The following is a 23,021-nucleotide window of genomic DNA, read 5'->3' on the forward strand; positions in this document are numbered from 1 at the left end:
GAAAAAATGAACTATTACTAAATTTGAGAGTCTTAAAAAAAGTTTAGAATGTTTCTATTCACTAATGAGAGGTCCTGGTATCCAGGTGTTTAGATTGAGATCCTAATTTTTTTCTTCTCATACTTGGATGTAGTCATTTTCCTTCTTTCCTATCTGTGACACTTATCAATAAGCAGAGTTACCTACTTGGTAGGTAAGAATTGCAAGAGGTGCTGATGACATTCATCATGTACATCAGCCATGACACCTGATTTTAATGGGCATCCAGTTTGGATTTTTTTTGACCAGTTGGATGTGCTGCTCAACCATTTCAGAACCACCGCTTTCTCTTCTCTCTTGCTACAGGTTTAACCATGGTTCCCCAGAATTCATATGTGAAGTCCTAACTCCAGCACCCCAGAACATGACCTCCTTTGGAAATAGTCATACAGATGGCTAGTTATGATGAGGTCACACCAAAGTAGGTGGGCTCCTATTCCAATAGGACTGCTGTCCTTATACAAAGGAGAAATGCCTGTGTAGAGATGTGTACAGAACAATGCCATGTGAACATGGCAGGTAGCAAGAGCAGGGATCGAGATGATGAGGCTAGAGGCCAAGGCACATCAAAGATCACCAACAGGGATTTCCCATCAAGGATCAGTGGTAACGAACCCAGCTAGTATCCATGAGGATGTGGGTTTAATCCCTGGCCTCACTCAGTAGGTTAAGGATCCTGCATTGCCATGAGCTGTGGTGTAGTTCAGAGATGCTGCTCGAATCCGGTGTTGCTATGGCTGTGGTGTAGACTAGCAGTTGTGGCTCAGATTTGACCCCGGCCTGGCAATTTCCATATGCCAGATAAGCGGCAGCCCTAAAACGCACCCCGCCCCCCCCAAAAAAAGATTGCCAGCCAAACAACGAAGCTAGGAAAGGGGAATGGACAAGATTCTTTTCTCACAGCCCTCAGAAAGAACAAACCCTGCCAACACCTTGATCTGGAACCATACATTTCTGTTGTTGAAGCCACCCACTTGTGGTCCTTTGTTATAGCAGCTTTGGAAACTAACACAGCTCTCCTCACCAATCCCACTGGAGGAGAAAAGGCTTTGAAACTTACACCACTTAACTTTCTAAATACTGCTGTTCCTTGCTGGAATAACAAAGCTTATCACAATCATTCAAAATACCACATGCACAAGTATGTACCACATGCACCAATGTAGATTTCTGAGTCTCCTGACTCAAAAGGGTCTTCTGGCAATTTGAAGAAAAATGAGAACTTCTTATTAAAAATTTGCCATTGGGAGTTCCTGTTGTGGCTCAGCAGAAACGAATCTGACTAGTATCCGTGAAGATAAAGATCCAATCCCTGGCCTTAGTCAGTGGGTTAAGGATCTGATGTTGCTATGAGCTGTGCTGTAGGGCGCAGACATAGCTTGATCTGGCTTTGCTGTGGCTGTGGTGTAGGCCAGCAGCTACAGCTCTGATCTAACCCCTTTTAGGATTCGGCCCTAAAAAGACAAAAAAAAAAAAAAAAAAAAGAAAGAAAAGAAAAAGTTTCCATGAATGTATGTATAGTTATTTACCTGGTGGGTTAATGCAAAACATATCTAATTTCAGGAACAAGTGAAAAGTTTATCTGTCTTTTAATATTCTGAGATTTTCTGAGAGAGCTTCAATGGTAAAGTAACACTAATCACTTAACATTTATTGTTTTGATTATTGGACCGTATAAACACTACTGGTCTATTAGAAGAAAGTAGCCACATCTACTCTAAATTTTAATATGTTTAATATTAATGGCATGAAGACTTTTGTTAAATTTTTTAAATTATTTATGCATGTAGTTTACATTTTTCTGTTATGTGTATTTGTTTTGATGATTTGAAAAGTATATACTATGTTTTTAGTAGCATTTTAAGTAACATGAGTAGAAACTATTAATTCTCCATTTCTTTAAAGGGAATCTATCCATTTTCTGTCATAAGCAATGATAAAATTACTGTATTTTCTCTTTCTCCCTTTATTCTTCCACTCAATTTCAGTTTCCAGTATTACCTTTGCTAGGTTGTTTCTTTTTGCTCTATTATCCTTCTAGAGCTCAATTCAAGATTCTCAACTGTAAAATGGGAAAAAAATCACTGTATTTATATCCCATGTCTTCACTTATCCCTCTTCTCCTCCCAAATTTTATTAAGGTTAATAAAATGCACATTCTGCTCTGAAACAATTATCCCTGCGTGACTTTTCATCTCAGTCCTCTAGTTACATAGATTCAGTCCTCATCGTAAGTCTTTTTGCTGTCATTTTTACAATCTTATGAATGGGCTCAAGTTTTTCCTCCATTAGTTTCTTCAATAAAGACAATTGGGAACAATATCCTCTACATTCTTGCATGTTCAAAATAGTTTGATGGGGTATAATGTTCTCAAGCCATGTTTTCTGTCCCTGAGGATTTGATAGGCAAGGCTGCCTGGTGTTTGTCATTTGTTAAAGCTATTTCCCCGCCTTATACAGGACTTGAATTGTTTTTTTCTTTGACTGCCCAGTGGATTTTCCTTTATCTTTGCCATCCAGTTACTTTACAAGGATATATGTCGTAATGTTGCCCAGTCTGTTACTTCTTTCTTGGAATACAGAGTGCTCTTTCAAACATCATATATAATGCTTTCTCTATGTCTGAATATCTTTCTTAGCTTATAATTCTTAACATTTGCTTTAGTTGTCTATTGCATTTCTTCATCAAGGGGCTCTAATGATGCACATCTTGGACAACGTCATCTGTCTTGGATATCAGGAACTCCTCTTGTTAAACCTTTTTAACTTACTGTTCCCATTGTAGTATTCTGTGGCTTACTGCATTTATAGCAGTTTTTGTTACGCCTTATGTTGCTTCCCAGTTCAGGTTCGTTTTTTGTGGGCGTCTTCTCTTGTATCTTCCATTTCTTTCACAGAACCAGCCAGCTCTGTTATTTGTTTCCTTCTGTGGTCTTAGACATCCCTCTGGGCCCTGGAGTTCTGCCATGATCTCTGATTTTAGTGATGATTGTTTTCATGAGATGGTTTGGTTGTGCTTTCACAGTGAAAATTTGGTCACAATTTTTATCTTCTCCATGGTGATTTTTTTATCTAATGTTGATTATTTTCACTTGTTTTTCTTCTTCCATCCATTACCCCTTTTGCTCTTTGTGATTGCCCATCTTTGTTTCTTTTATCTTTCTTTTTTTTTTTTTTTTGCTTTTTAGGGCCACACCTGCAGCATACGGAAGTTCCCAGGCTAGGGATCAAATTGGAGCTGCAGCTGCCAGCTTATGCCACAGCCATAGCAAAGCCAGATCTGAACTGCATCTGCAAACTACACCACAGCTCACAGCAAAGCCCCATCTTTAACCCACTGAGCCAGGCCAGAGATGGAACCCCACACACTGATAGATACTAGTCTCTGAGCCACAACAAGAACTCCGTGGTTACCCATCTTTAAATAAGATCCCCTGTTCCTATGCCAGTAATTTGAAGGAGGTTTTTATGAAGGAGATGCTAGGAAGAATTTTAAATGGCAGGTTTTGTGAGTGGGTTTGTTCAGACTTTTCTTTTTTCCAGCTGAAAAAACAAAACAAAACAAAACAAAAAAACATAGGCAATTATAGGAGTATTTTCTGTCCCACAAGCAGTGTTTCATTGAAATTAAGTATTTGTATGATTTTTATGATTAGACCTACTCTCTTAGTTTTTCTTAAACAAACAGGGAGTGAGGGTGAGATAATAAATGATGATAGCCTAGGAGATGAATTAGGTTGTCCAATTCTCATACTGATGAGGAAAATGAGAGCTATTAGATACGGTATTTGAGTTTACAGTTGGGTTGGGTAGAGTACAGTAATAACAACAACAGCCATTGATTATTTATTATGATAGATGTGCATACACACACATGAAATACATAGAGCAAGTTTATAATTATGTAAAATTTTTTGCCTATTTTTCAAAGTAAGAAACTAAAGCTAAGAGATTAAGTAGCTTTTCAAGGTCAAACAACCAGGAAAAAGTAGAAGTGAAATGAGAACTAGGTCCGTGTGAATCAATTTCGGTGCATATTCATAATCCCACTGATTCCCCAGTGGTTGATAGATATTTAACCCTTACAGGAGTCACTTGCCTTCCCTGCTGAGCTAATGCAATTGAATAATTATAGATTGGGTATATATTAAAATGCCCCTGCTTCATCCACTACTAAAGGCCCCAAATTTTGATTCTCTTACCCTGCCTAGGTACAATGGTATCAGTTTTGAAATTCTCCTCAGCAAGTATTTCTGGAAATTTAAAGCCATGCCTGACGTTCAATCCCAATGAATGCTAGTCTTTACAAATTTGTAGTTCTTAGAAAAAGTCATTTCACTTCCTAAGGTTTAGGATAGTATCTTGTAGGAGATTTATCAAGGAGAAAAACTTTTCTTTATAAATATACCATAATCCAACCTCTGACTTCCAAATCAGAAAGATACAGTTACGTCATTTTTTAAGACATCAGTAAGACAAAATTTCACAAAACGTATTTTCATATTGGAATATGAATCCATTGTCATATGTTTACATGCCTTAGAATGAAGTTGTTGGAAAAGACACAGGGTTTTGGCAGGGTTTTTTGATTTACTTGTTTTTGTTTTTGTCTTAAGAAAATCATAAACTTGGTGTTCCACGCTGTGACACAGTGTGTTAAGAATCCGACTGCAGTGGTTCAGATCGCAGAGGAGGCACAAGTTGATCCCTGGCCCAGTGCAGTTGGTTGAAGGTTCCAACATTGCTCCAAGTATAGCTCAGAAGCGGTCCCTGGCCTGGGAACTTCCATATGCTGTGGGTGTGACCATGTAATTAAAAAGACAAAAAGAGAGGGAATTACCATTTCTCTCAGTGGTAACAAACTTGACTGGCTAGTAACCACGAGAATGCATGTTCAATCCCTGACCTCGCTCAGTGAGTTAAATATCCAGCACTGCCATGAGCTGTGGCAGAGTTCTCAGACACGGCTCGAATCAGGCATGGCTGTGGTGTGGTCCAGCAGCTGCGGCTCCAATTCAACACCTAGCTTGGGAACTTCCAGATGCCGAACATGCAGCCCTAAAAAGAGAAGAAAAAAAAGAAAAAGAAAATAATAAACTGGATAGCAGTGGTTTCAGCAAGTCAACTGTTGAGTGCAGTAGGGAAATTAAATAAAGCTTCATTGTGAACCCTGTGATGATGTTTACTTACCAATTTAAATATGAGAAAAAGAGGAATCCTGCCGTGGCTCAGTGGTTAACAAATCTGACTAGGACCCATGAGCTTGCAGGTTCGATCCCTGGCCTTGCTCAGTGGGTTAAAGATCCGGCATTGCCGTTAGCTGTGGTGTAGGTTGCAGACACTTCTTGGATCCCGTGTTGCTGTGTCTGTGGCGTAGGCCGGCATCTACAGCTCCGATTAGACCTCTAGCCTGGGAACCTCCATATGCCACGGGTGTGGCCCTAGAAAAGACAAAAAAAGACAATAAATAAATAAATATGAGAAAAAGAGAAAATGAGATCAAATGAAATGTAGTTCTCTCTGAGAAAATAACCAGTTCGTCAACATGTTCAAGTTGATTGGGAAGCCAGAAAAAATTGAAGCAAAAAAGTCAGTCAGGCAATGACTTTTTGTGTAAAATTAGCTGCGACCCCAGATGTGCTGACAGTCTGGTAGCTTCTCTTGATGAGGAAACGTCATTGTTGTTTTTGTACAGGAGATTCCGAGTACAGCCAGACAGGGCTGTGCAACCAGGCTTAACGCTCCTCTAGCCTGTGATGGCTTTCACAGCTTGTAGGGCTACTGCCCTTCCTCTCTGTTAAATGGCATATATGCTATGAAATAAGATGAAGCCATAAAATGTACTTGAGAACCTTTAATATGAGGAGTAATAATACCATATACCTCGAGTTCTAAGATGCTATTATGCCCTGCATTGTAAATTAAATAATAGCATTTGGGGATTAAGAATATCTCATTAAAGTACACATCAAGGGTACAAGGCCCCACAATTTCAGATACATCAGACTGTAGAAAAGTGAGATTGTTGGAGTTCTCTGGTGGCCTAGCAGTTAAGGACTTGGTGTTGTTATCTTTGTGGGTCAGATTACTCCTGTGGCCCGGGTTTGATCCCTGGCCCAGAAACTCCACATGCTATGGGTATGGCAAAAAAAAAAAAAAAAAAAAAAAAAAAAAAAGTGAGACTGCATGGTAATATGACCATAGGTCTTATGAAACTAATTTGAGTGGATCCTTTCCACAGAACGTCCCAGAGAAATCAAAAGCTACCAAGAATAGTGGAACATTAATGACTACTGAGATTGATGGACAATCGAATTCGGGCCTTTTATCTTATACTCTTTGCCTCAATTCAAAGTTAATTACAGTGTAGGATTTGGGGCAGGGCCATTTGTGGACATGCAGTTGGGGAATATCTACTGATGTGATTACAGGGATGGGATTTGTACCCTGCACAGACACCAAAAGTCAAGGAAGACCCTGGGAATCAGAAACGAATCAATAGGAGCATATTACAAAGTAGAGACAACACATGGAAAAGGCAGTGTGGTGACAGAAATGGGGGCCACTGACTATGGAGGAGTCGTAGAGTGGAGAAAAATTCTGGAGTTGTTTGACAAGGTTTTGAAAGTCTTTCCCAAGGCTATTTGGGTAAAAATTTTCCCTAGAAAACATTTGGTGCCTGGGCTTTTCTTTCTCTTGAGCCACAATCCGAGGTACCCTCACATCTGATGCCTCCACCTTGATATTCAGAAAAGGCATCATGGGAACAGCTTACTGGATGAATTCAATCCTCTAATTTACACAACATATCACACTGTAGCAGCCAGAGCCTTCTGCTCTTGGACCAAAGTCCCAGGAGACACTTTATATACCACTATTTATAATCATGGGTTGGATATTCCAACCTTTGGCCAAACCATGATGCTAAAGAGGACACCAAAGTTATCAAAAAGTCCATCATTCATTTTCCTTTTTCTTTCATATCTTTGATAATAGGAGAATATTAGAAAGTAAGAGAAATAAGGCATAGCTTTATTTGGACTCCTGTGAGTGTTTGAATAATAATTTGGTGTTTATGAGCCTTAGACACATCCATACAAAAGGAGATCTTGTGGAGTCTTAGGACATTTTTAGAGGGGTTCTCATCCCAGTCCATATACCTATGGTAACTGTATGTTAATTCTTCTGCCAACTTATATAAACAATCACGTTTGATGTAAAAGGGTTATAGCAAAGAACTAAGTTCCTTTCCCTGGTCAATCCATTGACAAGTGTTTATTGATTCCTTATACTAAGCTTAGGATGATGGTACAAAGACAGTATAAGAAACAAGGTGTAATTCCTGCAGAAGAGTCAGGAAAAATACTATACAACCATTTACCTTCTAAGTGGTGTGTGTAAATGAAACAAGGTTTATTCCTTGATCATGTATCATTAGTCACTCTGTTCCACCTCATCCTCAGTCTATAGTTCTGGCTGACAAAAGCTCTGCCATTTACAATGTTGGTGGTCATGCCAACAAGGACAGAAAACCATACACACCAGGAGTTCTTATTGTGGCTCAGCAGGTTAAGGACCTGATGTTTTCTCTGTGAGAATGGGAGTTTGAAACCTGGCCTTGCTCACTGGGTTAAGGATGTGGCATTGTGCTGTAAGCTGCAGTGTGGGTCACGGATGCGGCTCAGATGCAATCCAGCTGTGGTGGGGGTTTAGGCCTCAGCTGGAGTTCCTATTTTACCCCTGGCCCAGGAACTTGCATATGCTACAGGTGCAGCTATAAAAAGAAAAAAAAAAAAAGAACCACACACATCAGCTCAAATGCTTCTACCCAGAAGCATTATGCCTCACTTAGGCTCTCAAGTCATTAGCCACAACAGGTCACATAGCCATGAATTTATTTATTTATTTTTTTTGGCCACACCGGCAGTATGTGGAAGTTCCTGGGGCCCGGGATCAAACCCCCATGATACAGTGACCCAAGCCACAGCAGTGACAACGCCAGATCCTTTACCCACTGAGCCACCAGAGAATTCCACCATGTATTTCTTTAAGGCATGTGAAAGGGCCATCTTCCTAAATGTCCCAAAGTAGAGAAGGACTGACAACTGGTGACGAGGAGCAATGACCACCCCAGGATGTGAGCACAGAAGCAGGGAGAACAAGGAGTGGGCAAGAGAAGAAGTAGCCTGGACTCAAGCAGTAGAAATGGAAGAAATGAATAGGTTTGAGAGACATTTAAGAGTCATACAGAATTCTGTATCTTTTAACCCTCTGTCCTAATACGCTAAAAAAACCAAACAAAAGACAATCAAAATGATTAAGCAAAATGAGGGGATGTTGGTCAAAGGGTACAAACATATAGTTGTAAGATGAACAAGTTATGAGGATCTAAATTAGAGCACAGTGACTATAGTTAATAATCTAATATCGTTTACTTGGAAGTCACTAAGCATAGATCTTAAGTGTTTTTACCACACACAAAAAATCTGTAGCAACATAAGCTGATGGATGTGATAATTAGCTTGATTGTGATAATCATTTCACAAGGCATATATACATCAAATCATCATTTTATGTATCAAATATACACAGGTTTCATTTGCCAGCTATACTTCAAAGCTGTGGAAAATATTTGTTTGTGATAATAAAGAATCCAAAAGGTGCTTAACCAATAAAAACAAGGAAGTTTGGGAGAGTGTCTTGAGCAAAATGTAAAAGCTGTCTACCAATAAAAATCAGCACTCCACAAATGTATGTGTGTGTTCTCATTTTGTGGGTGCAAATGCAGTAAGTGCTATTTCTTTTCTAATTTTATTGCCTCCGTGTAAATTATTTTATAACTGCCATAACAGTGGTTAATCTGTGAAGTTCAAAGAGTGCCATGCTCTATATGCATTACTTATGAATTAAGTGATGGTGTTGGCCCACATTATAGGTGAGTTCACTAAGTCTTAATGATGTAAAGTAACTTGCCAAAGAAGCCGGCTAGCAAGAAATCAGAATTTGAACCTAGAACTGTTTAACTTAAAAGCCCTATCTCCTCACCAGGATCATATACTATCTCTTTGGTCTTTATTGAAATTAGATAGGTGACAATTTCTTAAGAATTTGTGCTGCGTTTAAGTCTTAGATTATTCTCCAAAGTGACATTATAGAAACTTCATTTCACCAGATGACACCATTCTATCTTTGTCATGAGCTTGTCAAAGACATAATAACCAAAGGCCATGCAAATGAAAATTGAAAAGAAAATTAGAATAATCAAACCCCACCACAGTGTTTGGAGAGTGGGGAATATGTGCTTTGAAATCACAAAGCAAAGGGTAGGCCATTTTGGGAATTGGGCCTTCAAAAACTCAAACATTGGAAGTCAAAAATAGGAAACAGCTTATACTCTGTTGTGCTGTTTCACTGCAAGTTCATGACATGAATGACACTGACAGTCTGGGGTGACAGAAGGTGATGACAGCGGCCTGGGCACAAATCAAACTAACAATTATCTATGCACAAGGTGGGGACGAGCATTCATTAAAGGTGGTATGCGAAGAATTTAAAGTGTTCTGTGGTAAGAGTGTAAATGAGAGCAGTTATCGTGATGTAAGTCATAATCAATCTTTCATCTCCTGAAATGTGATTTCTCTTTACCTTCGTCATTACAGATACTGACACAAGTTATTTAAAAGAAGAAAAGCAATTCCATTTCCATCGTCAGTACTCCTGTGTTTGGTAAGTTTCTGTTTTTAAGTATCTCCTTCCATGAGGTTTTATTTTAGAAATATTGTTATAATATTTATTTGTTATTTGTGCCTTTTTAGAATCTCTGATTTCCTTCTAATTAGATAACCCCCTTCTCTTGTGAATAACACATTCAGTGCGGTTAAAAGATCTTGGCTCAAAGAATATACATGGGCTGTTGGGGATGGATGCCCAATCCAGAGTGAACCAATCAGGGGTTTCCTGGGACTTTGGCAAAAATAAGATGTGTCAGGAGAGACTTTCTATGAGGCTTCTAGGCTGAGTCAGTATGTGTGCCTGGAGTCTCCAAATGCCATCTGGCCCACCACATGGAGAAAGCCAGCCTAAAACATACAAGGAAAAAGCTGATGAAACTGTTGGCACCCTTGGATCTCTAGACATTCTGGTTCTATAAGCCAATACATTTCCCTTTTTGCTGAAGTAGGTGAGTAGGAAACAGTTGGGTTGAAATACAGTGACCATGGTGATCTCATTGAGACAGTGTGACGTGGCAAAGATACACTGGATGAGAAGTAATAAGATAGCCCTGGTGATGACCTTTGGCTCATGACCCTCCTTAACCTTCCTAAGTCTCAATCTCCTTTATCCGTGATGTGCTAATATTAGATCACATAAAACCTGAGGCCCTATTTCATTTTCAGTTGTTACCCCAAGCTCCATGCTTTAACTCTGTGAACTCTTCTCTCTCACCCAGAAGTCGTAGGAAGTGGTGATACATACACACTGTTTATAAGTACATCTAGCTAATGCCAGGCGTTTATTTCTAGATGAAGATCACATTTTTCTCTTCCAAGGACTTATTCCACTTCTGTCCCAAGCAGCTCCCAGTGTTGTTGGACAAACACGGGGCCTGTGCAACAATGCATATCTAGCTCTGAGAAAACTTATCCCTTCCATCTGGAGAGTCAACCTGAGTATTAGCATTTTATGGAGAGAAAATCATGTGCAAAGGCCTCTGTGTGAGGTCTCTAACTTAATGTCTTTATTTTTCCTTTATACTCCAATAATACCTATTCCAGTCAATGATTTCTACACAAAGGCATAGCAAATTTCTAATTCTTTCAAAAAGGGGATTCATATCTTTTGCACTCAAACACAGGCATGTGTATGCCAATCAACTGAGACTAGAAATTCCACTCTGAAAGATCAGCTCTATCATAATCCTCCTGAATGTTCTGTACTATTTGTCATTTACCTCCTGAAACAAGTCGAAAATATAATATGGAGATTGGTATGTCTTAGGATTTCAGTGTGTGCAAATTATTAAAATTGTAAAATTTTAGAAAAATCTGAGATTCATCCTACTGACATTCTAATATGTGGCAGGCTGCTGAGGAAGAATCCCAGTTCTCTGAGTGTTCAAAAATCAATATTTTTAAAAATTTTATATTATTTTTAATTGTATTGAAGTATAATTGATTTAAAATACTGTATTAATTTCTCCTATTCAGCAAAGTAATTCAGTTGTACATATACTTGTTTCTATTCTTTTCCATTATGGTTTATCACAGGATATTAAGTATAGTTCCCTGGGACTTTGTCATTTATTCTATATATAATAGTTAATATCTGCTCATCCCAAACTCCAGAACAATCCCTCCTCCACCAGCCCTTCCCCTTGACAACCACAGGTCTGTTCTTTATGTCTGTAAGTCTGTTTTGTAGATAGGTTCATTTTGTCATATTTTAGATTCCACGTATAAGTGATATCATATGGTATTTGTCTTTCTGATTTACTTCACTCAGTATGACAATCTCTAGGTCTATCCATGTTGCTGCAAATGGCATTATTTCATTCTTTTCTATGGCTGATTAGTATTCTACTCTATATATGTACCATATGCATTCATTTGTCAGTGGACACTTAGGTTGTTTCTGTGGCTCGACTATTGTTAATAGTGCTGCAGTGAACATTGGGGTGGGTGCATGTGTCATACCGAATTATAGTTTTGTTCAGGTATATGTCCAGGAGTAGGATTGCTGGTTTTTATGGTAGTTCTATTTTTAGTTTTCTGAGGAACCAATTTATACTCTCACCAACAGGGTAGGAGAAAGTTCCCTTTTCTCCATACTCTCTCCAGCATTTATTTGTAGACTTTTTAGTGATGGCCATTCTGATCTATGTGAGGTGATAGCTTATTGGGGTTTTGATTTGCATCAAAAATGAAGATTAAACCTCACACTAAAACCAAGAACTTACTTGAAAATTAGAAGATGCCATTATTACTTATTGGATATGGACAAAATAAGACCAGTGCTATAGATGGGCAAGTGAGTTCTCCTACTCAGCTCCTATTACACCTACTTGTCATCAGTTGACTTTACTGCCAGTGTATTTAGATATTAACATGCGGATTTCACTGAGTGTGAATAGCTACCATTTGTAAGCTCTGCAGATGATTTCATATCCAGCTATATATAACTCTTATAAGATCCTAGACATACACAGAGATATTTATGTGACTTGCAAGCAATTTTTTATTATTATTAGCCTAGACTTGTGCCTCCTTAGCAATTCATTTTCTGGGAACTTCTAGTTAATTTGCCATGCAAGCAGAGAGAATTTGAAAGCCTTATTAATAGCCATGTCAGAAAGTCTGACTATCCCTAAAAGTTGCAACTTCAAACTTCCAAAATTCTCTCCTAAATCTGATTGGTGATGTACTAAGATTAAATATGCTTGCACAATTTCACACAATTTGTCTTTTCCCATTAATACTTAATAAGAGAACTTCTGTTCCTACTTAGAGCAATGAACCACAAAGTCAAATCTATTGTGTACGTGATGAGGCAGTGGAAGGAGCATTGGGCTAGGATGTTGCTTACCTCCATCACTTCTTTGTTCTTGGACTAGCAGGTTGACCTCCTAACTGTTCTGGCTCTTGCATTGCCCCTTAATGATTCATTCTAAATAATATTCAATATGCTTTTAAAAGAGACAGGTGCCCCATATCACTATCCCAATTAAAAATCTCCATTGGCTGCATAGGATTAATAATCATATCAATAATATTAACAATTGTAGGAGCCAGCACTTACTGGATTTACTCTGTGCTGGGCACTATGTGATGTACTTTACATAATCTTTTTTTTTTTTAATCTTCACAATAACTCTTTGAAAGTTTATGGTTGTGGAAATTGAGGCCCAAAGAGATTGGGCTAGTATGTGATGGAAATAAGACTCAAACTCACAACTCTCTGACTGAAGTCCATACTCTCAGCCATGATACTATTCTGCCCCTTTTTCCTAGTGAAACACAGACTCCTTGGCCAGAATTTCACAAAATGGAAAATTTTGTTTCCATAAACCTCTTGTTACCCTTTAATATACTCCCTTTTTTCCACCTTAGTTTTCTTTTTTTTTTTTTTAAGTCATCTTTCATCTTTCAGTTCTTTGGTTTCCCATTTCTCTCAAGTTTTCCACTTTTGCTCTTTCTTCTCATCTTTATGTATTGTATCTATTCTTGGCATCCTCAGTCATGGGTCCTTAGCCCTGACTTCCATAAACTCAATAATGCAGCCATCAAATATGGGGTGAGGGATCCGTTCCATAATAGAAGTAGCTGAAAAAGGTGGAAGCGACCCTATTCTGGTACCTAGTGCATGCAAAAAGTATTAGTAAAGAATCAAAGTCCTATGACTTCATTATTAAATCTCATATCTTCAGGGGTGAATAATATTATTCTATCATGTAAATTATAAGCTGCCTGAGCATAAAACAAAGCCCTCTGTTTCATTTGTATCACTGTCCCTTAGGAAGCCCACTTAAAGTTTTATATTATACCTAAGGAATTTCTTTGCAACATGTGTGTATTAAGTAATGCAAATGTATATATTTCTATGTGTACTTTCAAATAATATCGAAGGTTATTGTGCCGAAGGACAGGAGCACTGGCATAGGAGCCAGAAGTTTAAGACTCAAAACTAGGAGTTCCTGTCGTGGCTCAGTGGTTAATGAATCTGACCAGGAACCATGAGGTTGTGGGTTCAACTCTGGCCATTGCTCAATGGGTTAAGGATCTAGCATTGCTGTGAGCTATGGTGTAGGTTGCAGATGTGGCTCAGATCCCGCGTGGCTGTGGCTGTGGCGTAGGCCAGCGGCTACAGCTCCGATTAGACCCCTAGCCTGGGAACCTCTGGGAGCGGCCCAAGAAATGGCAAAAGAAAAAAAAAAAAAAAAAAAAAGACAAAAGAATCAAAACTAAGAACTGCTGATGGATGTGTGCCTTTTGATAAATATTCTGAGGATAGAAGTGATGATTTCTGCCTCTTTGGCTTCATAGGTTATTATGTTAAGCCAATTAGATATCAATTAATTGTTTTACAGAGTATATATCAATGATTCTTAAAAAGGGGTCTGAGGACCCCTGGAGGTCCCTATATCAGAGTTCAACCAGAGAAACAGAACCAGTAGGTGATGTATATTATGAGATTTGTTGCAAGGAATTGGCTCACATGATTACTGGGCTGGCTAGGCAGATGTGACTTCCATAGGGTGGGCTGTTGCATAGGCCAGGGTGGAAAGCACAAGCATGAGCTGAAACTGCTGTCTCAGATGGAATTTTTTCTTCTTCTTCTGGGAAGACACAGCTCTGCTTCCAAGGCCTTTCAGCTAATCAAATCAGGCCCTATTTAAGATGGATTGATTATGGACTTTATAATCACACCTAGAAAAGACCTTCAGGATGGCACCTAGACTAGCGTCTGATAGAATAACCGGGGACTATTGCATAGCCAAGTTAACACATTAAACTTAGCACTACAGTTCTCAAAGCTCTTTCAGGGGTTCCATGAATCTTCCCTTTCCAACTATACATGAAGCTGAATTTTTCTTCATGTATTTCGATCAGAACTACATGGTGCCACAGAACTAATGGATAAAGAGATGTGAGAATTCAGCTCTCTTCTACTAATCCAAATATGAATGAGATTTAACAGCATCGTCACTCATTTTTTGTTTTGGAAAATGCAACAATTTTTTGTTAAAATGTTACACATTAACATGTAAAAGTACATTTTGTTAAAAAATTGAATATTTTTTTCTTATTTTAAGTTTCTAATACAGTAAGTATAGATGGATATAGCATACATGACAAAAACCCCTAAATAATTTTGAAGAGTATAAAGGACCACTGATTGCAAAGGTTTTGAGACCCACTTTCCTATACAAGTCAATATATTATGCAACTTTACTTCTATCAATAAGACAAACACTTGAATAGTTACCATTATATTGGGCATAAATTATTGAAAATATCTTCTATTGAACAACATGAAGTAGGCAGTATAAAAACTTGTCCTTTATGGATATCAAAACTAATTCTTTTTCATGCATTGATTTAAACAAATCACTAGTATTCAAAGAATCAAAGCACATTTTATGACTTTCCAGTGACTTGATCGATGATATAAATGCCTTTTTGAATTTTGACTATTTCTCACTTTCCCCATCAGTATGCACTATTTTATTCTAAAACTTATATAGATCCCAGCAAGTTATCCCCACCAACTTTCCTTAAGTAATGGTCAAAATATTTATGGGGGGGGGATGTTTTTATTCGTGTTTTATATACTAAAAAGTTTTTGTTTGCTGTTTTTGATTTTTAGGGCTGCACCCAAGGCATATGAAGTTTCCCAGGCTAGAAATCAAATTGGAACTGCCAGCTACCAGCTTACGACACAGCCACAGCAACCAAGGATCCAAGCCATGTGTCTGCAACCTACATCACATCTCATGGCAATGCCAGATTCCCAACTCAGTGGTTGAAGCCAGGGATCAAACCCCTGTCTTTGTGGATACTAGTCGGGTTCTTAACCCACTGAGCCACAACAGGAACTCCCTAAGAACTATTAAGCTAACAAAGTAGGTAGGAAGGAAATTGCAGTGACTTTCTATCCCAATGAGTAAACAATGCGATTTTTCACTATTGAATTACCTTTCGGTTACCCAGGAAAATTGAAGGAACAAAAGGCCATGGAAAAGCAAAAATCGTGATTAAAAAAAATAGCCAAGAGATGGTGCACAAATAATTGAATGAAAATTAAGCTAAGCAAAACTGTATCTATTTCAAAACACACTATCGTTGCATGGGGTCATCCCAAAAGAAAGTAAAGGGAGTTTAAGTATAATCTTTTAAGATAGAAGTTGTAAACTAAGATTGCCACAGAGACCAAGCAGGTAATAAAACCTCCTGAAGCAGTGCAGATGAGAAAGGGGAATACAGGCCTGTGCCCTGTTCACAGCGCCATTATTCAGCAACAGCCAACTTGCTGGTGGGAAAGCATAACTATGGATGTCAGTTCTTTGGCTGGCTGAGTTACACACATACACAGACACATACACACAACACAACTACATTATTATGAGAAATATCCCAATGTTTAATGCTTCCAGTGAATCTAAAATTTAAGTCTTTGCAGGTGAAACAAAATACTTGTGCATGTAATCATCACTTGTGCGTGTAATCATTCCTGTGGCATCTGGCTTAGGAATTCTGAATATCACATAAATTACTTGATGACAAAGGGCCAAGAAGTTAGCATCCACTGAGGTTTTCTATAGTTGCTGGTGTTTTTCAGCTGAACCTGTCTCTGCCCCCTCAGTACTACTTAGCATCTTTGTAAAGGCTCCTCCACATTATTTTGTCTTGGCTTTCTAAAATTACTTCAAAAATCAAATTTACTGATGGAGACCCAGACTGAAATTCTATGCTCCTTCAAATTGTGCTTCTGTAGAAGTTTGTTTAAGAACTGTCTAGAAAAGAGCAAAGCTTAGGTTGGGGAAAGGTAGACAGGCTGCACTGATCTTATCTTATTGACTCAGTGAGTCAGCCCTGCAGTTATCTTGATCCATCACCTCAAGAGTTCAGGAAGCATCTCAGGCAGGATTTCTCAACCTCAACACTATTGACATTTGGGGCCAGATAATTCTTTGTCATGAGAATTACATTGTGCAGAATAAGGCGTTTATCAGCATCCCTGGGTTCTACCCTCTAGATGCCAGGGACACCCCCATCATAATGTGGCATTCAAAGATGTCTCCAAATATTGGCAACAGACCCCTAGGGGGCAAAGAACCACTGATTTAGTGGTGTTCATGCATGGCCCTTGGGGGTCTCTTACCTCTTCTCAAGCTGCTCATGCAGTATTCTTTCTAAGGGAAGTGCAGGTAAATGCAGTGTGTTCCATCATGTTCCATCTCCAGAGGTGTTTGATGCCCTGGGCAGCGGCCTGCTGCCCATCCCCTTGTCTAAGTCCCGAAGGAGCTAGTTTTACGACTGATCTATTATCAACTCTTCCTCAGGCTTTTGTTACTGCTCAGTACTTCTTCCAACCCTTGTTCATGAATCCTATACAAGTGTGCATCTGTTTAACCAGCTAAAAGGCCTCCCATTGCTTTCCATTGCATGTACTTAAAATGTTATTTGGCTTGTTCAGGGAAGATTAATCTAGACCCTTGCCTATCTCCTGACTAGACTTAAATAAGCACTGACTGATCCAAGTGACCATAAGACTATTTTTCCCCACAACTTCTTTTATTTTAATTCATTTGAAGAATTGTATGACTTTTTTAAAAAGGAAAATTCCATGTCAATTGTTGAGGCTGTTGAGGAATTAAATGAGTCACATTCTGTAGAGTTATTAACCCAGTGCTTGGCACAAAGTAACCACTAGTTGCAATAATTACCACCAGTAAAATTTCCATGGCCTGTAGTAAATAGCTGACCTTAAGCTTTGGAAGTTTGTCCTGGTTGTATGGTATGAGTGGGTGGAAGATGTGGAGGCCAAAGCCTCTGTCAACAATTGCTTGTTAATTGGCACTTTTGGGGGCAGCAAGCATATAAAGGCTAAATGTGACAAACAGTGTAACAGTCATGGATGAAGATCATGATGTAGCCAGTGAGAAGTGCAAATACACCAAAAATGATTAATTCACTTAAGTGTAGAAAAGTTGACGGCGGGATAGGGAAAATACATAAAGCTCTTGGATATATGATATTTTAACAGGATTTAGGAGGGTCTTCTAGCAACCAGACAAAAGAAACTAACTTCTCTAAAAAATACTAAACATAGCCTTCGACATCTATGACTTGTTATTAGGGTTCTAGTTAGCCAGACAGTGGTATTTAATGCCAATTTCTTGATGCAAATAACTTGCCACACACCCATTAGTATTTATAATTTCTAAGCAGCCTTGGAAAATAGGTTTATGCTTTGAAGACTATCCACTGGTCATCATGATAGTCCAAGAAATATTCTAGACCCTCTGGTTCCGAAATTGTATGTGCCTGTCTCTTTCTTGGGCAAGTGTTGAGGGGAGGAGCACTGGTTTGAGGAGTGAGGAGACGTGGTTTGTGGTCCTGTCTCTGCCACCAACTTCCTGTGTGGCCTTGAGCAGATTTATTAACTTCTCTAAGATGCAGCCTCCCCCACCACACACAGCACAAGGAAGCAGTGCTAAACACCCTTCGGTCCTGATGCTGACACTCTGTGATGAACCAGATCTGTGACTCCAGGTCACACTTTGTGCCAAGAAATCATGGGACTCTGAGAAAAGGGGGGAAAGCAACCAAGACTTGCAGAGCACTCTTCTCTTGAACAGATGGAGAGCCGTGAAATGCTAGGTGCTTTAAAAAAAAATTCTGGACTGTCTAGATTGTTAGACAAATTTTGCATTCTTAAAAATTTCTAGTTTGAAAGTTTCCCTATAGTATGGTGTGTTAAAGATCCTATGTTGCTGCAGCTGTGGCACAGATTGCAACTGTGGTGCATGTTGGATTCCCTCACCTGGTGGGAATTTTCAGGTGCTGGGTGCAGCCAAAAAAACAAAAAAAATCCTAGCTTAAGGAGTTCCCTGGTGGTTCAGCAGGTTAAGGCATGATCACTGCTATGGCACAGGTTCAATCCCTGACCCTAGAACTTGCTCATGCTCTGGTTGTAGCCAAAAATTAAAAAAAAAAAATCCCTTAGCTTATACCTTAGACCTATTCAAATTTTAGATGCTGTGGATTTTTCACCCCTTCTAAAATGTTTTGTTTGTCCATGTTTCATCTTAGTAATCTGATAAAGATCCAACAGTATGCATAAATTCACAGTTAGCACTGCAATCACAAAGATTATGTGGAAAAATTTTCATGAAGTTAGATAGTATGTTCATATCTTTTCACCTCCTTTTATTCCCAAGCTTGTTAATATTTCTCCTTTGCTATCCTTAAAATAGGCTTGTTGGCCTTTTTTACTCTTTTTTTATGGGCTCACCAATAAATATCCATCAATTTTGTGACTGGTTCATAACATTTACCCCAATTAGCTGAGTAACAGTCAACTCAGTATATATGTGTGTGTATACACACACACACACGAAAATTTCCTTTTAAGGGTATGAATCAAAGCTCTCAATAAGCTGATAAATCTGATTTTCTGTATGTTTGCAGCATTCACATAATCCATAAGTGTGATATATTGGCCCCATTTTCTTTATTTTGTGTAATCAAATAGTAATCAATAAGAACTACAACTACTGCAAAATGGGACTTCTGAAGCTTTGAGGGCAAATTCATCACCAGCATGCCTATAAAAGTCACTGCAGAGAATCTTTTCTTTTTAAGTGCCCTTGAAACACAGCAACTGAATTATATTCCAGGCCCCCAAGGAGAGGTACAGGGTTATAATTGTCGCACATTTAATTACATGCATTGCAAAAGGTAAATGGACAAAGTCATTTTTGTATCACGTACAGAGAATAGAATGAGTCACTTATGAATTTTGATATCGCTGGCTCACTGATTTCACAGAGAGTAGAAATTTCTGCAAGAACCATGTCTAACAGTGACGGTGCTGTGTATTGGTGCTGCAGAGCCGAGAATACTGCCTTCACTGTTCTGGGACCGGGCCCCACACGCACAGTCAGGCTATTCTCTTTCTCTCAGGGCTCTGGTGAGACAGCTCATTTGTTCCTTTTCCTTTACGAGTCACAGTCCTTTCTTTCCAGGCCATCTTCTTCTCTGAGTTTTCAAGGGAGTGTTAGCTTAAAGCCTTGCATTGACACCGTCAGATAAAATCAGAAAATGAAGAAGGCCACAGGAAAGATAAAGGATATTTTAGCCAAGCAGTGCAAGAGAAATAGCGCCACTTTCAAGCCCTGTTTTCCATAGTGTCTAATGGAGACCACTCAGGAGAGACGTCAGCTTTGCTGGGGTAAGTAAAAACCTCTTGGCCCTTCCCAATCAGATGGCCTCCTATGGTCACTGATTCTAAGTTTTGAATCAGGCTCAGCATACATCTACTTTTCTTTATACGGCATTTGAGATTTCATGTGGCTCTCTGAGTGTGAGATCCACATTTCTTTTCTAACAGAATGTTGTATTTTTCTACAGTTGATGTCATTAGGATAAGCTGGTGGCAAATGTTACTCCTCCTGCAGTAGAGTTTGCAGTTTGAATGGTCCTGAATATATTTTATGATAAATAATCTATCCTGCATTTATCCATTGCAGCCTGAGGAAGCAGATGGAGTTAGTGTCTTGTTTCTCAAAGCAGAGAGAAGCTACAGCTTTGAGAAAAAGAAGAAAACCATTACATGGCTTCCTAGTTTCATTCTGATAAACCCTGAAGCTGGCACATTGCAGTGGTTTTAGGCTATAGGTGGGAATTTCTGGTTTCCCTTTGAGTTCAAAGGAGAAAATTGATGCTTGAAGAAAAACAGGTTTACTCCCTGAATATTAATGACCACACCCCCAGGCAGAAAAAAAGCTTAGCTCGTACAAGTAGTTCCATGATGAATACCCTTAGTAAAATCTTACTGTGGCGTGTCGTTAGAGCTGGAGTAACACATCTCCAACCCCAAAGGTGAAAAGAAAACTTTTTAAAATCACTCTGTGCAGCTAGTCGTTTGTCCCGAGGGAGTTCATATACCTAGTAGAAATGATTTGTCCTGTGACTTGGCTATGCAGTTCAGGTTGAGGTAGCCAGAGGAGCATTCAAAATTCTAGGGAGGAACTTGACCACCAACAGCCAATCTGGCACCCTGTTCCTTTCTTCTATGATCGTCCTTTCTTTGTTTCCAGATCTTGCAAACATATTATCAAGAGTGCTAGGAGTGTTACTCCATTAACAGATGCACTGTTACATTAAGCCATTAATCAGGCAAATCACAGATGTTGTTTTCTTTTTAGATGTTACTATAATTACTCCTAATAACACCTACTGAATTTGTCACTTCATTGCCATTGATGACTTTTTAAAAATTTATCATATTATTCATTTCTTAACCTCTATTTATATGGATTCAAATTGTATTTCTACCTTGGAGGGTTCAGATTCTCTCCTCCAGTTATTACCATGTATTTTTCAAAGACTGTAGCAGGGTAACTTCACATATGGGTGGATTAATAGGCTCTGGAAAGACTGAAGGTTGAAAACCACTGCTGAGTGTATTTTACAATCGAATCATATTCCCTTTATGCTAAATGATGGGCATTATCATCTTGAGGCACATGGTGCTAATAAATCCAGCTGAAGGAACCTGCCGTTCTCAAAGGCAGAACTATGAAGGGAACTTAGGCCAGCTGCCTGGTTTACACATGGTGAACCTGAGACTCAGAAAAATACAATTTGAGTTACTGAGATAAAACAGCAACCAGAATGGAAGGCTAATGGCTCGCAGTCCAGTGTTGGTTACTCTAACACACTCATTTTCCAAATGGTCATTGACTTACCTGAAGGGAATGAACTCCTTCTTGACTCATGAGTAAGCTAAGTCAAGTTGGATTTCTAAGACTGGTTCTACCCAGTTAGTGACTCTTCTAAAATCAAAAATTAGACATTCTTACACCCTTTATCTCCATTGTTGATTAAATATCGCTGATTTCTCCCTTTCTAATAACATTGCTTTAAATTTTTCTTTCAGAAGTTTCAAACATCCAGAACACTTTCTCCTTCTCATCTTTTAGTTTTCTCTAAAGTACAATTTTATTAAGAGATTGAGTAAATTGGCAGTAACAATAGCAGTGAGGGGACTTAGTAGGAAAAAAAATAGACATTGAAATTGAATTGCGAATTGAATCTGTTTTACTTTTTAGTAATTGTGTGACTTCAATTACTTACTTGTCAAACCCTCATATTGAGAGTGAGTGTGTGTGTGTGTGTGTGTGTGTGTGTGTGTAATCACCTGGTACAGTGCAATGACTGGCTCACAAAAGGCATTTTACAATTACTATTAACTGGAACCAGAAAAAGGGAATATTCACTGCTATAGCATTTATTAATGTTACATAATATCTTAATGTGTAGAAGAAAGAAGGAGTGTGTCATTAATTTGGGGATTAATGATCGCTGGCCGCTGTTAATGCAGAGAGACTTGCAGATAGTAAACTGCCTAGAAGTGACCTGAATCATCCCGCCAGGTTACTACTGGCTGCTCTTATGTGGTGCAGTATCTATTAGAACTCACTAGAGTGAAGAAACAGCACAGGAACACCAGGATACATTGTTTCTTTGCCACAGCTGCCAGTTTCAATGAAAATACCATATCCCTACAATCACTATCAAAACTGGACTGTGAAAATTCTCATACATGTGCCACTGTATATTCTCCACCCCCTCCTCCCCAAGTACCACCCACAGCATTGGTTCTCAAAGTGTTGTTCCTGCATGGATTGTGTCATCTTTACTCAGGCATTTGTTAAAAAGATAAAGTCAGGCTCTACCCCAGACTTGCTGAGGAAGAAATTTGGGAAGACTCAAATCTATGTTTTTAACAAGCCTCCAGGTAACTTGATGTTGAATGGAATTAGAACACCACGACCTGGAGAACCTGCCTGCGTGCTTTAGGTATATCAGTGTTTCTCAAAGTGAGGAGCAGGTAGCAAGATGGTGCTCAGAATGATCTAAGATAGGGCAAAAATAACTTTAGGTAACCCTCTGATGTGGCAATCAAACAGCTGAATCCCTTGGTGGAAGTTGTCCCTGTCATGATTCTCTTTCAATCCATGAATCTCAGTTAGATGTTACTGGGTCTTTAACACCTCTCTAACCATTGCTGATCTCCTTTTTCAACTAACAGTAGGATGCAAATCTAAGGTAGGGAGCCACAGAGTCTAATGAAAATTGAGTGATATTTTGGTTGGCTTGTGTTTACTTTTACGAGCAACGTCTACCTATGGCACATTATATTTGTTTCACCTTTAGGAGGTGATAAAAAGTTTCCTTTATTAATGTTTACATTAG

General features: G+C 38.8%; 1 protein-coding gene across 3 annotated transcripts in view; it reads left to right on the forward strand.

The window, feature by feature from the left end:
- Positions 1-23,021, forward strand: part of ATP10B (ATPase phospholipid transporting 10B (putative)) — a 348,489-nt gene that overhangs the window by 38,281 nt on the left and 287,187 nt on the right. Inside the window, exons 2-3 of one of the 3 annotated variants that reach the window (XM_085001864.1) lie at positions 9,699-9,765; positions 19,787-19,992. In XM_085001864.1, coding sequence (XP_084857990.1) covers positions 19,956-19,992 — 37 coding nt within the window. In that variant the 5' untranslated portion in view covers positions 9,699-9,765; positions 19,787-19,955. Of the gene's footprint in view, positions 1-9,698; positions 9,766-19,708; positions 19,993-23,021 lie in introns of those variants that run through there. The other 2 variants (XM_021076903.2, XM_021076902.2) reach the window with 2 other exon arrangements.

This window comes from Sus scrofa, chromosome 16, assembly GCF_054392235.1.
Source record: "Sus scrofa isolate SSC_HxYL_T2T_F1_AM1 chromosome 16, Sscrofa_HxYL_maternal_Yorkshire_Landrace_v2.0, whole genome shotgun sequence".
NCBI lineage: Eukaryota > Metazoa > Chordata > Mammalia > Artiodactyla > Suidae > Sus > Sus scrofa.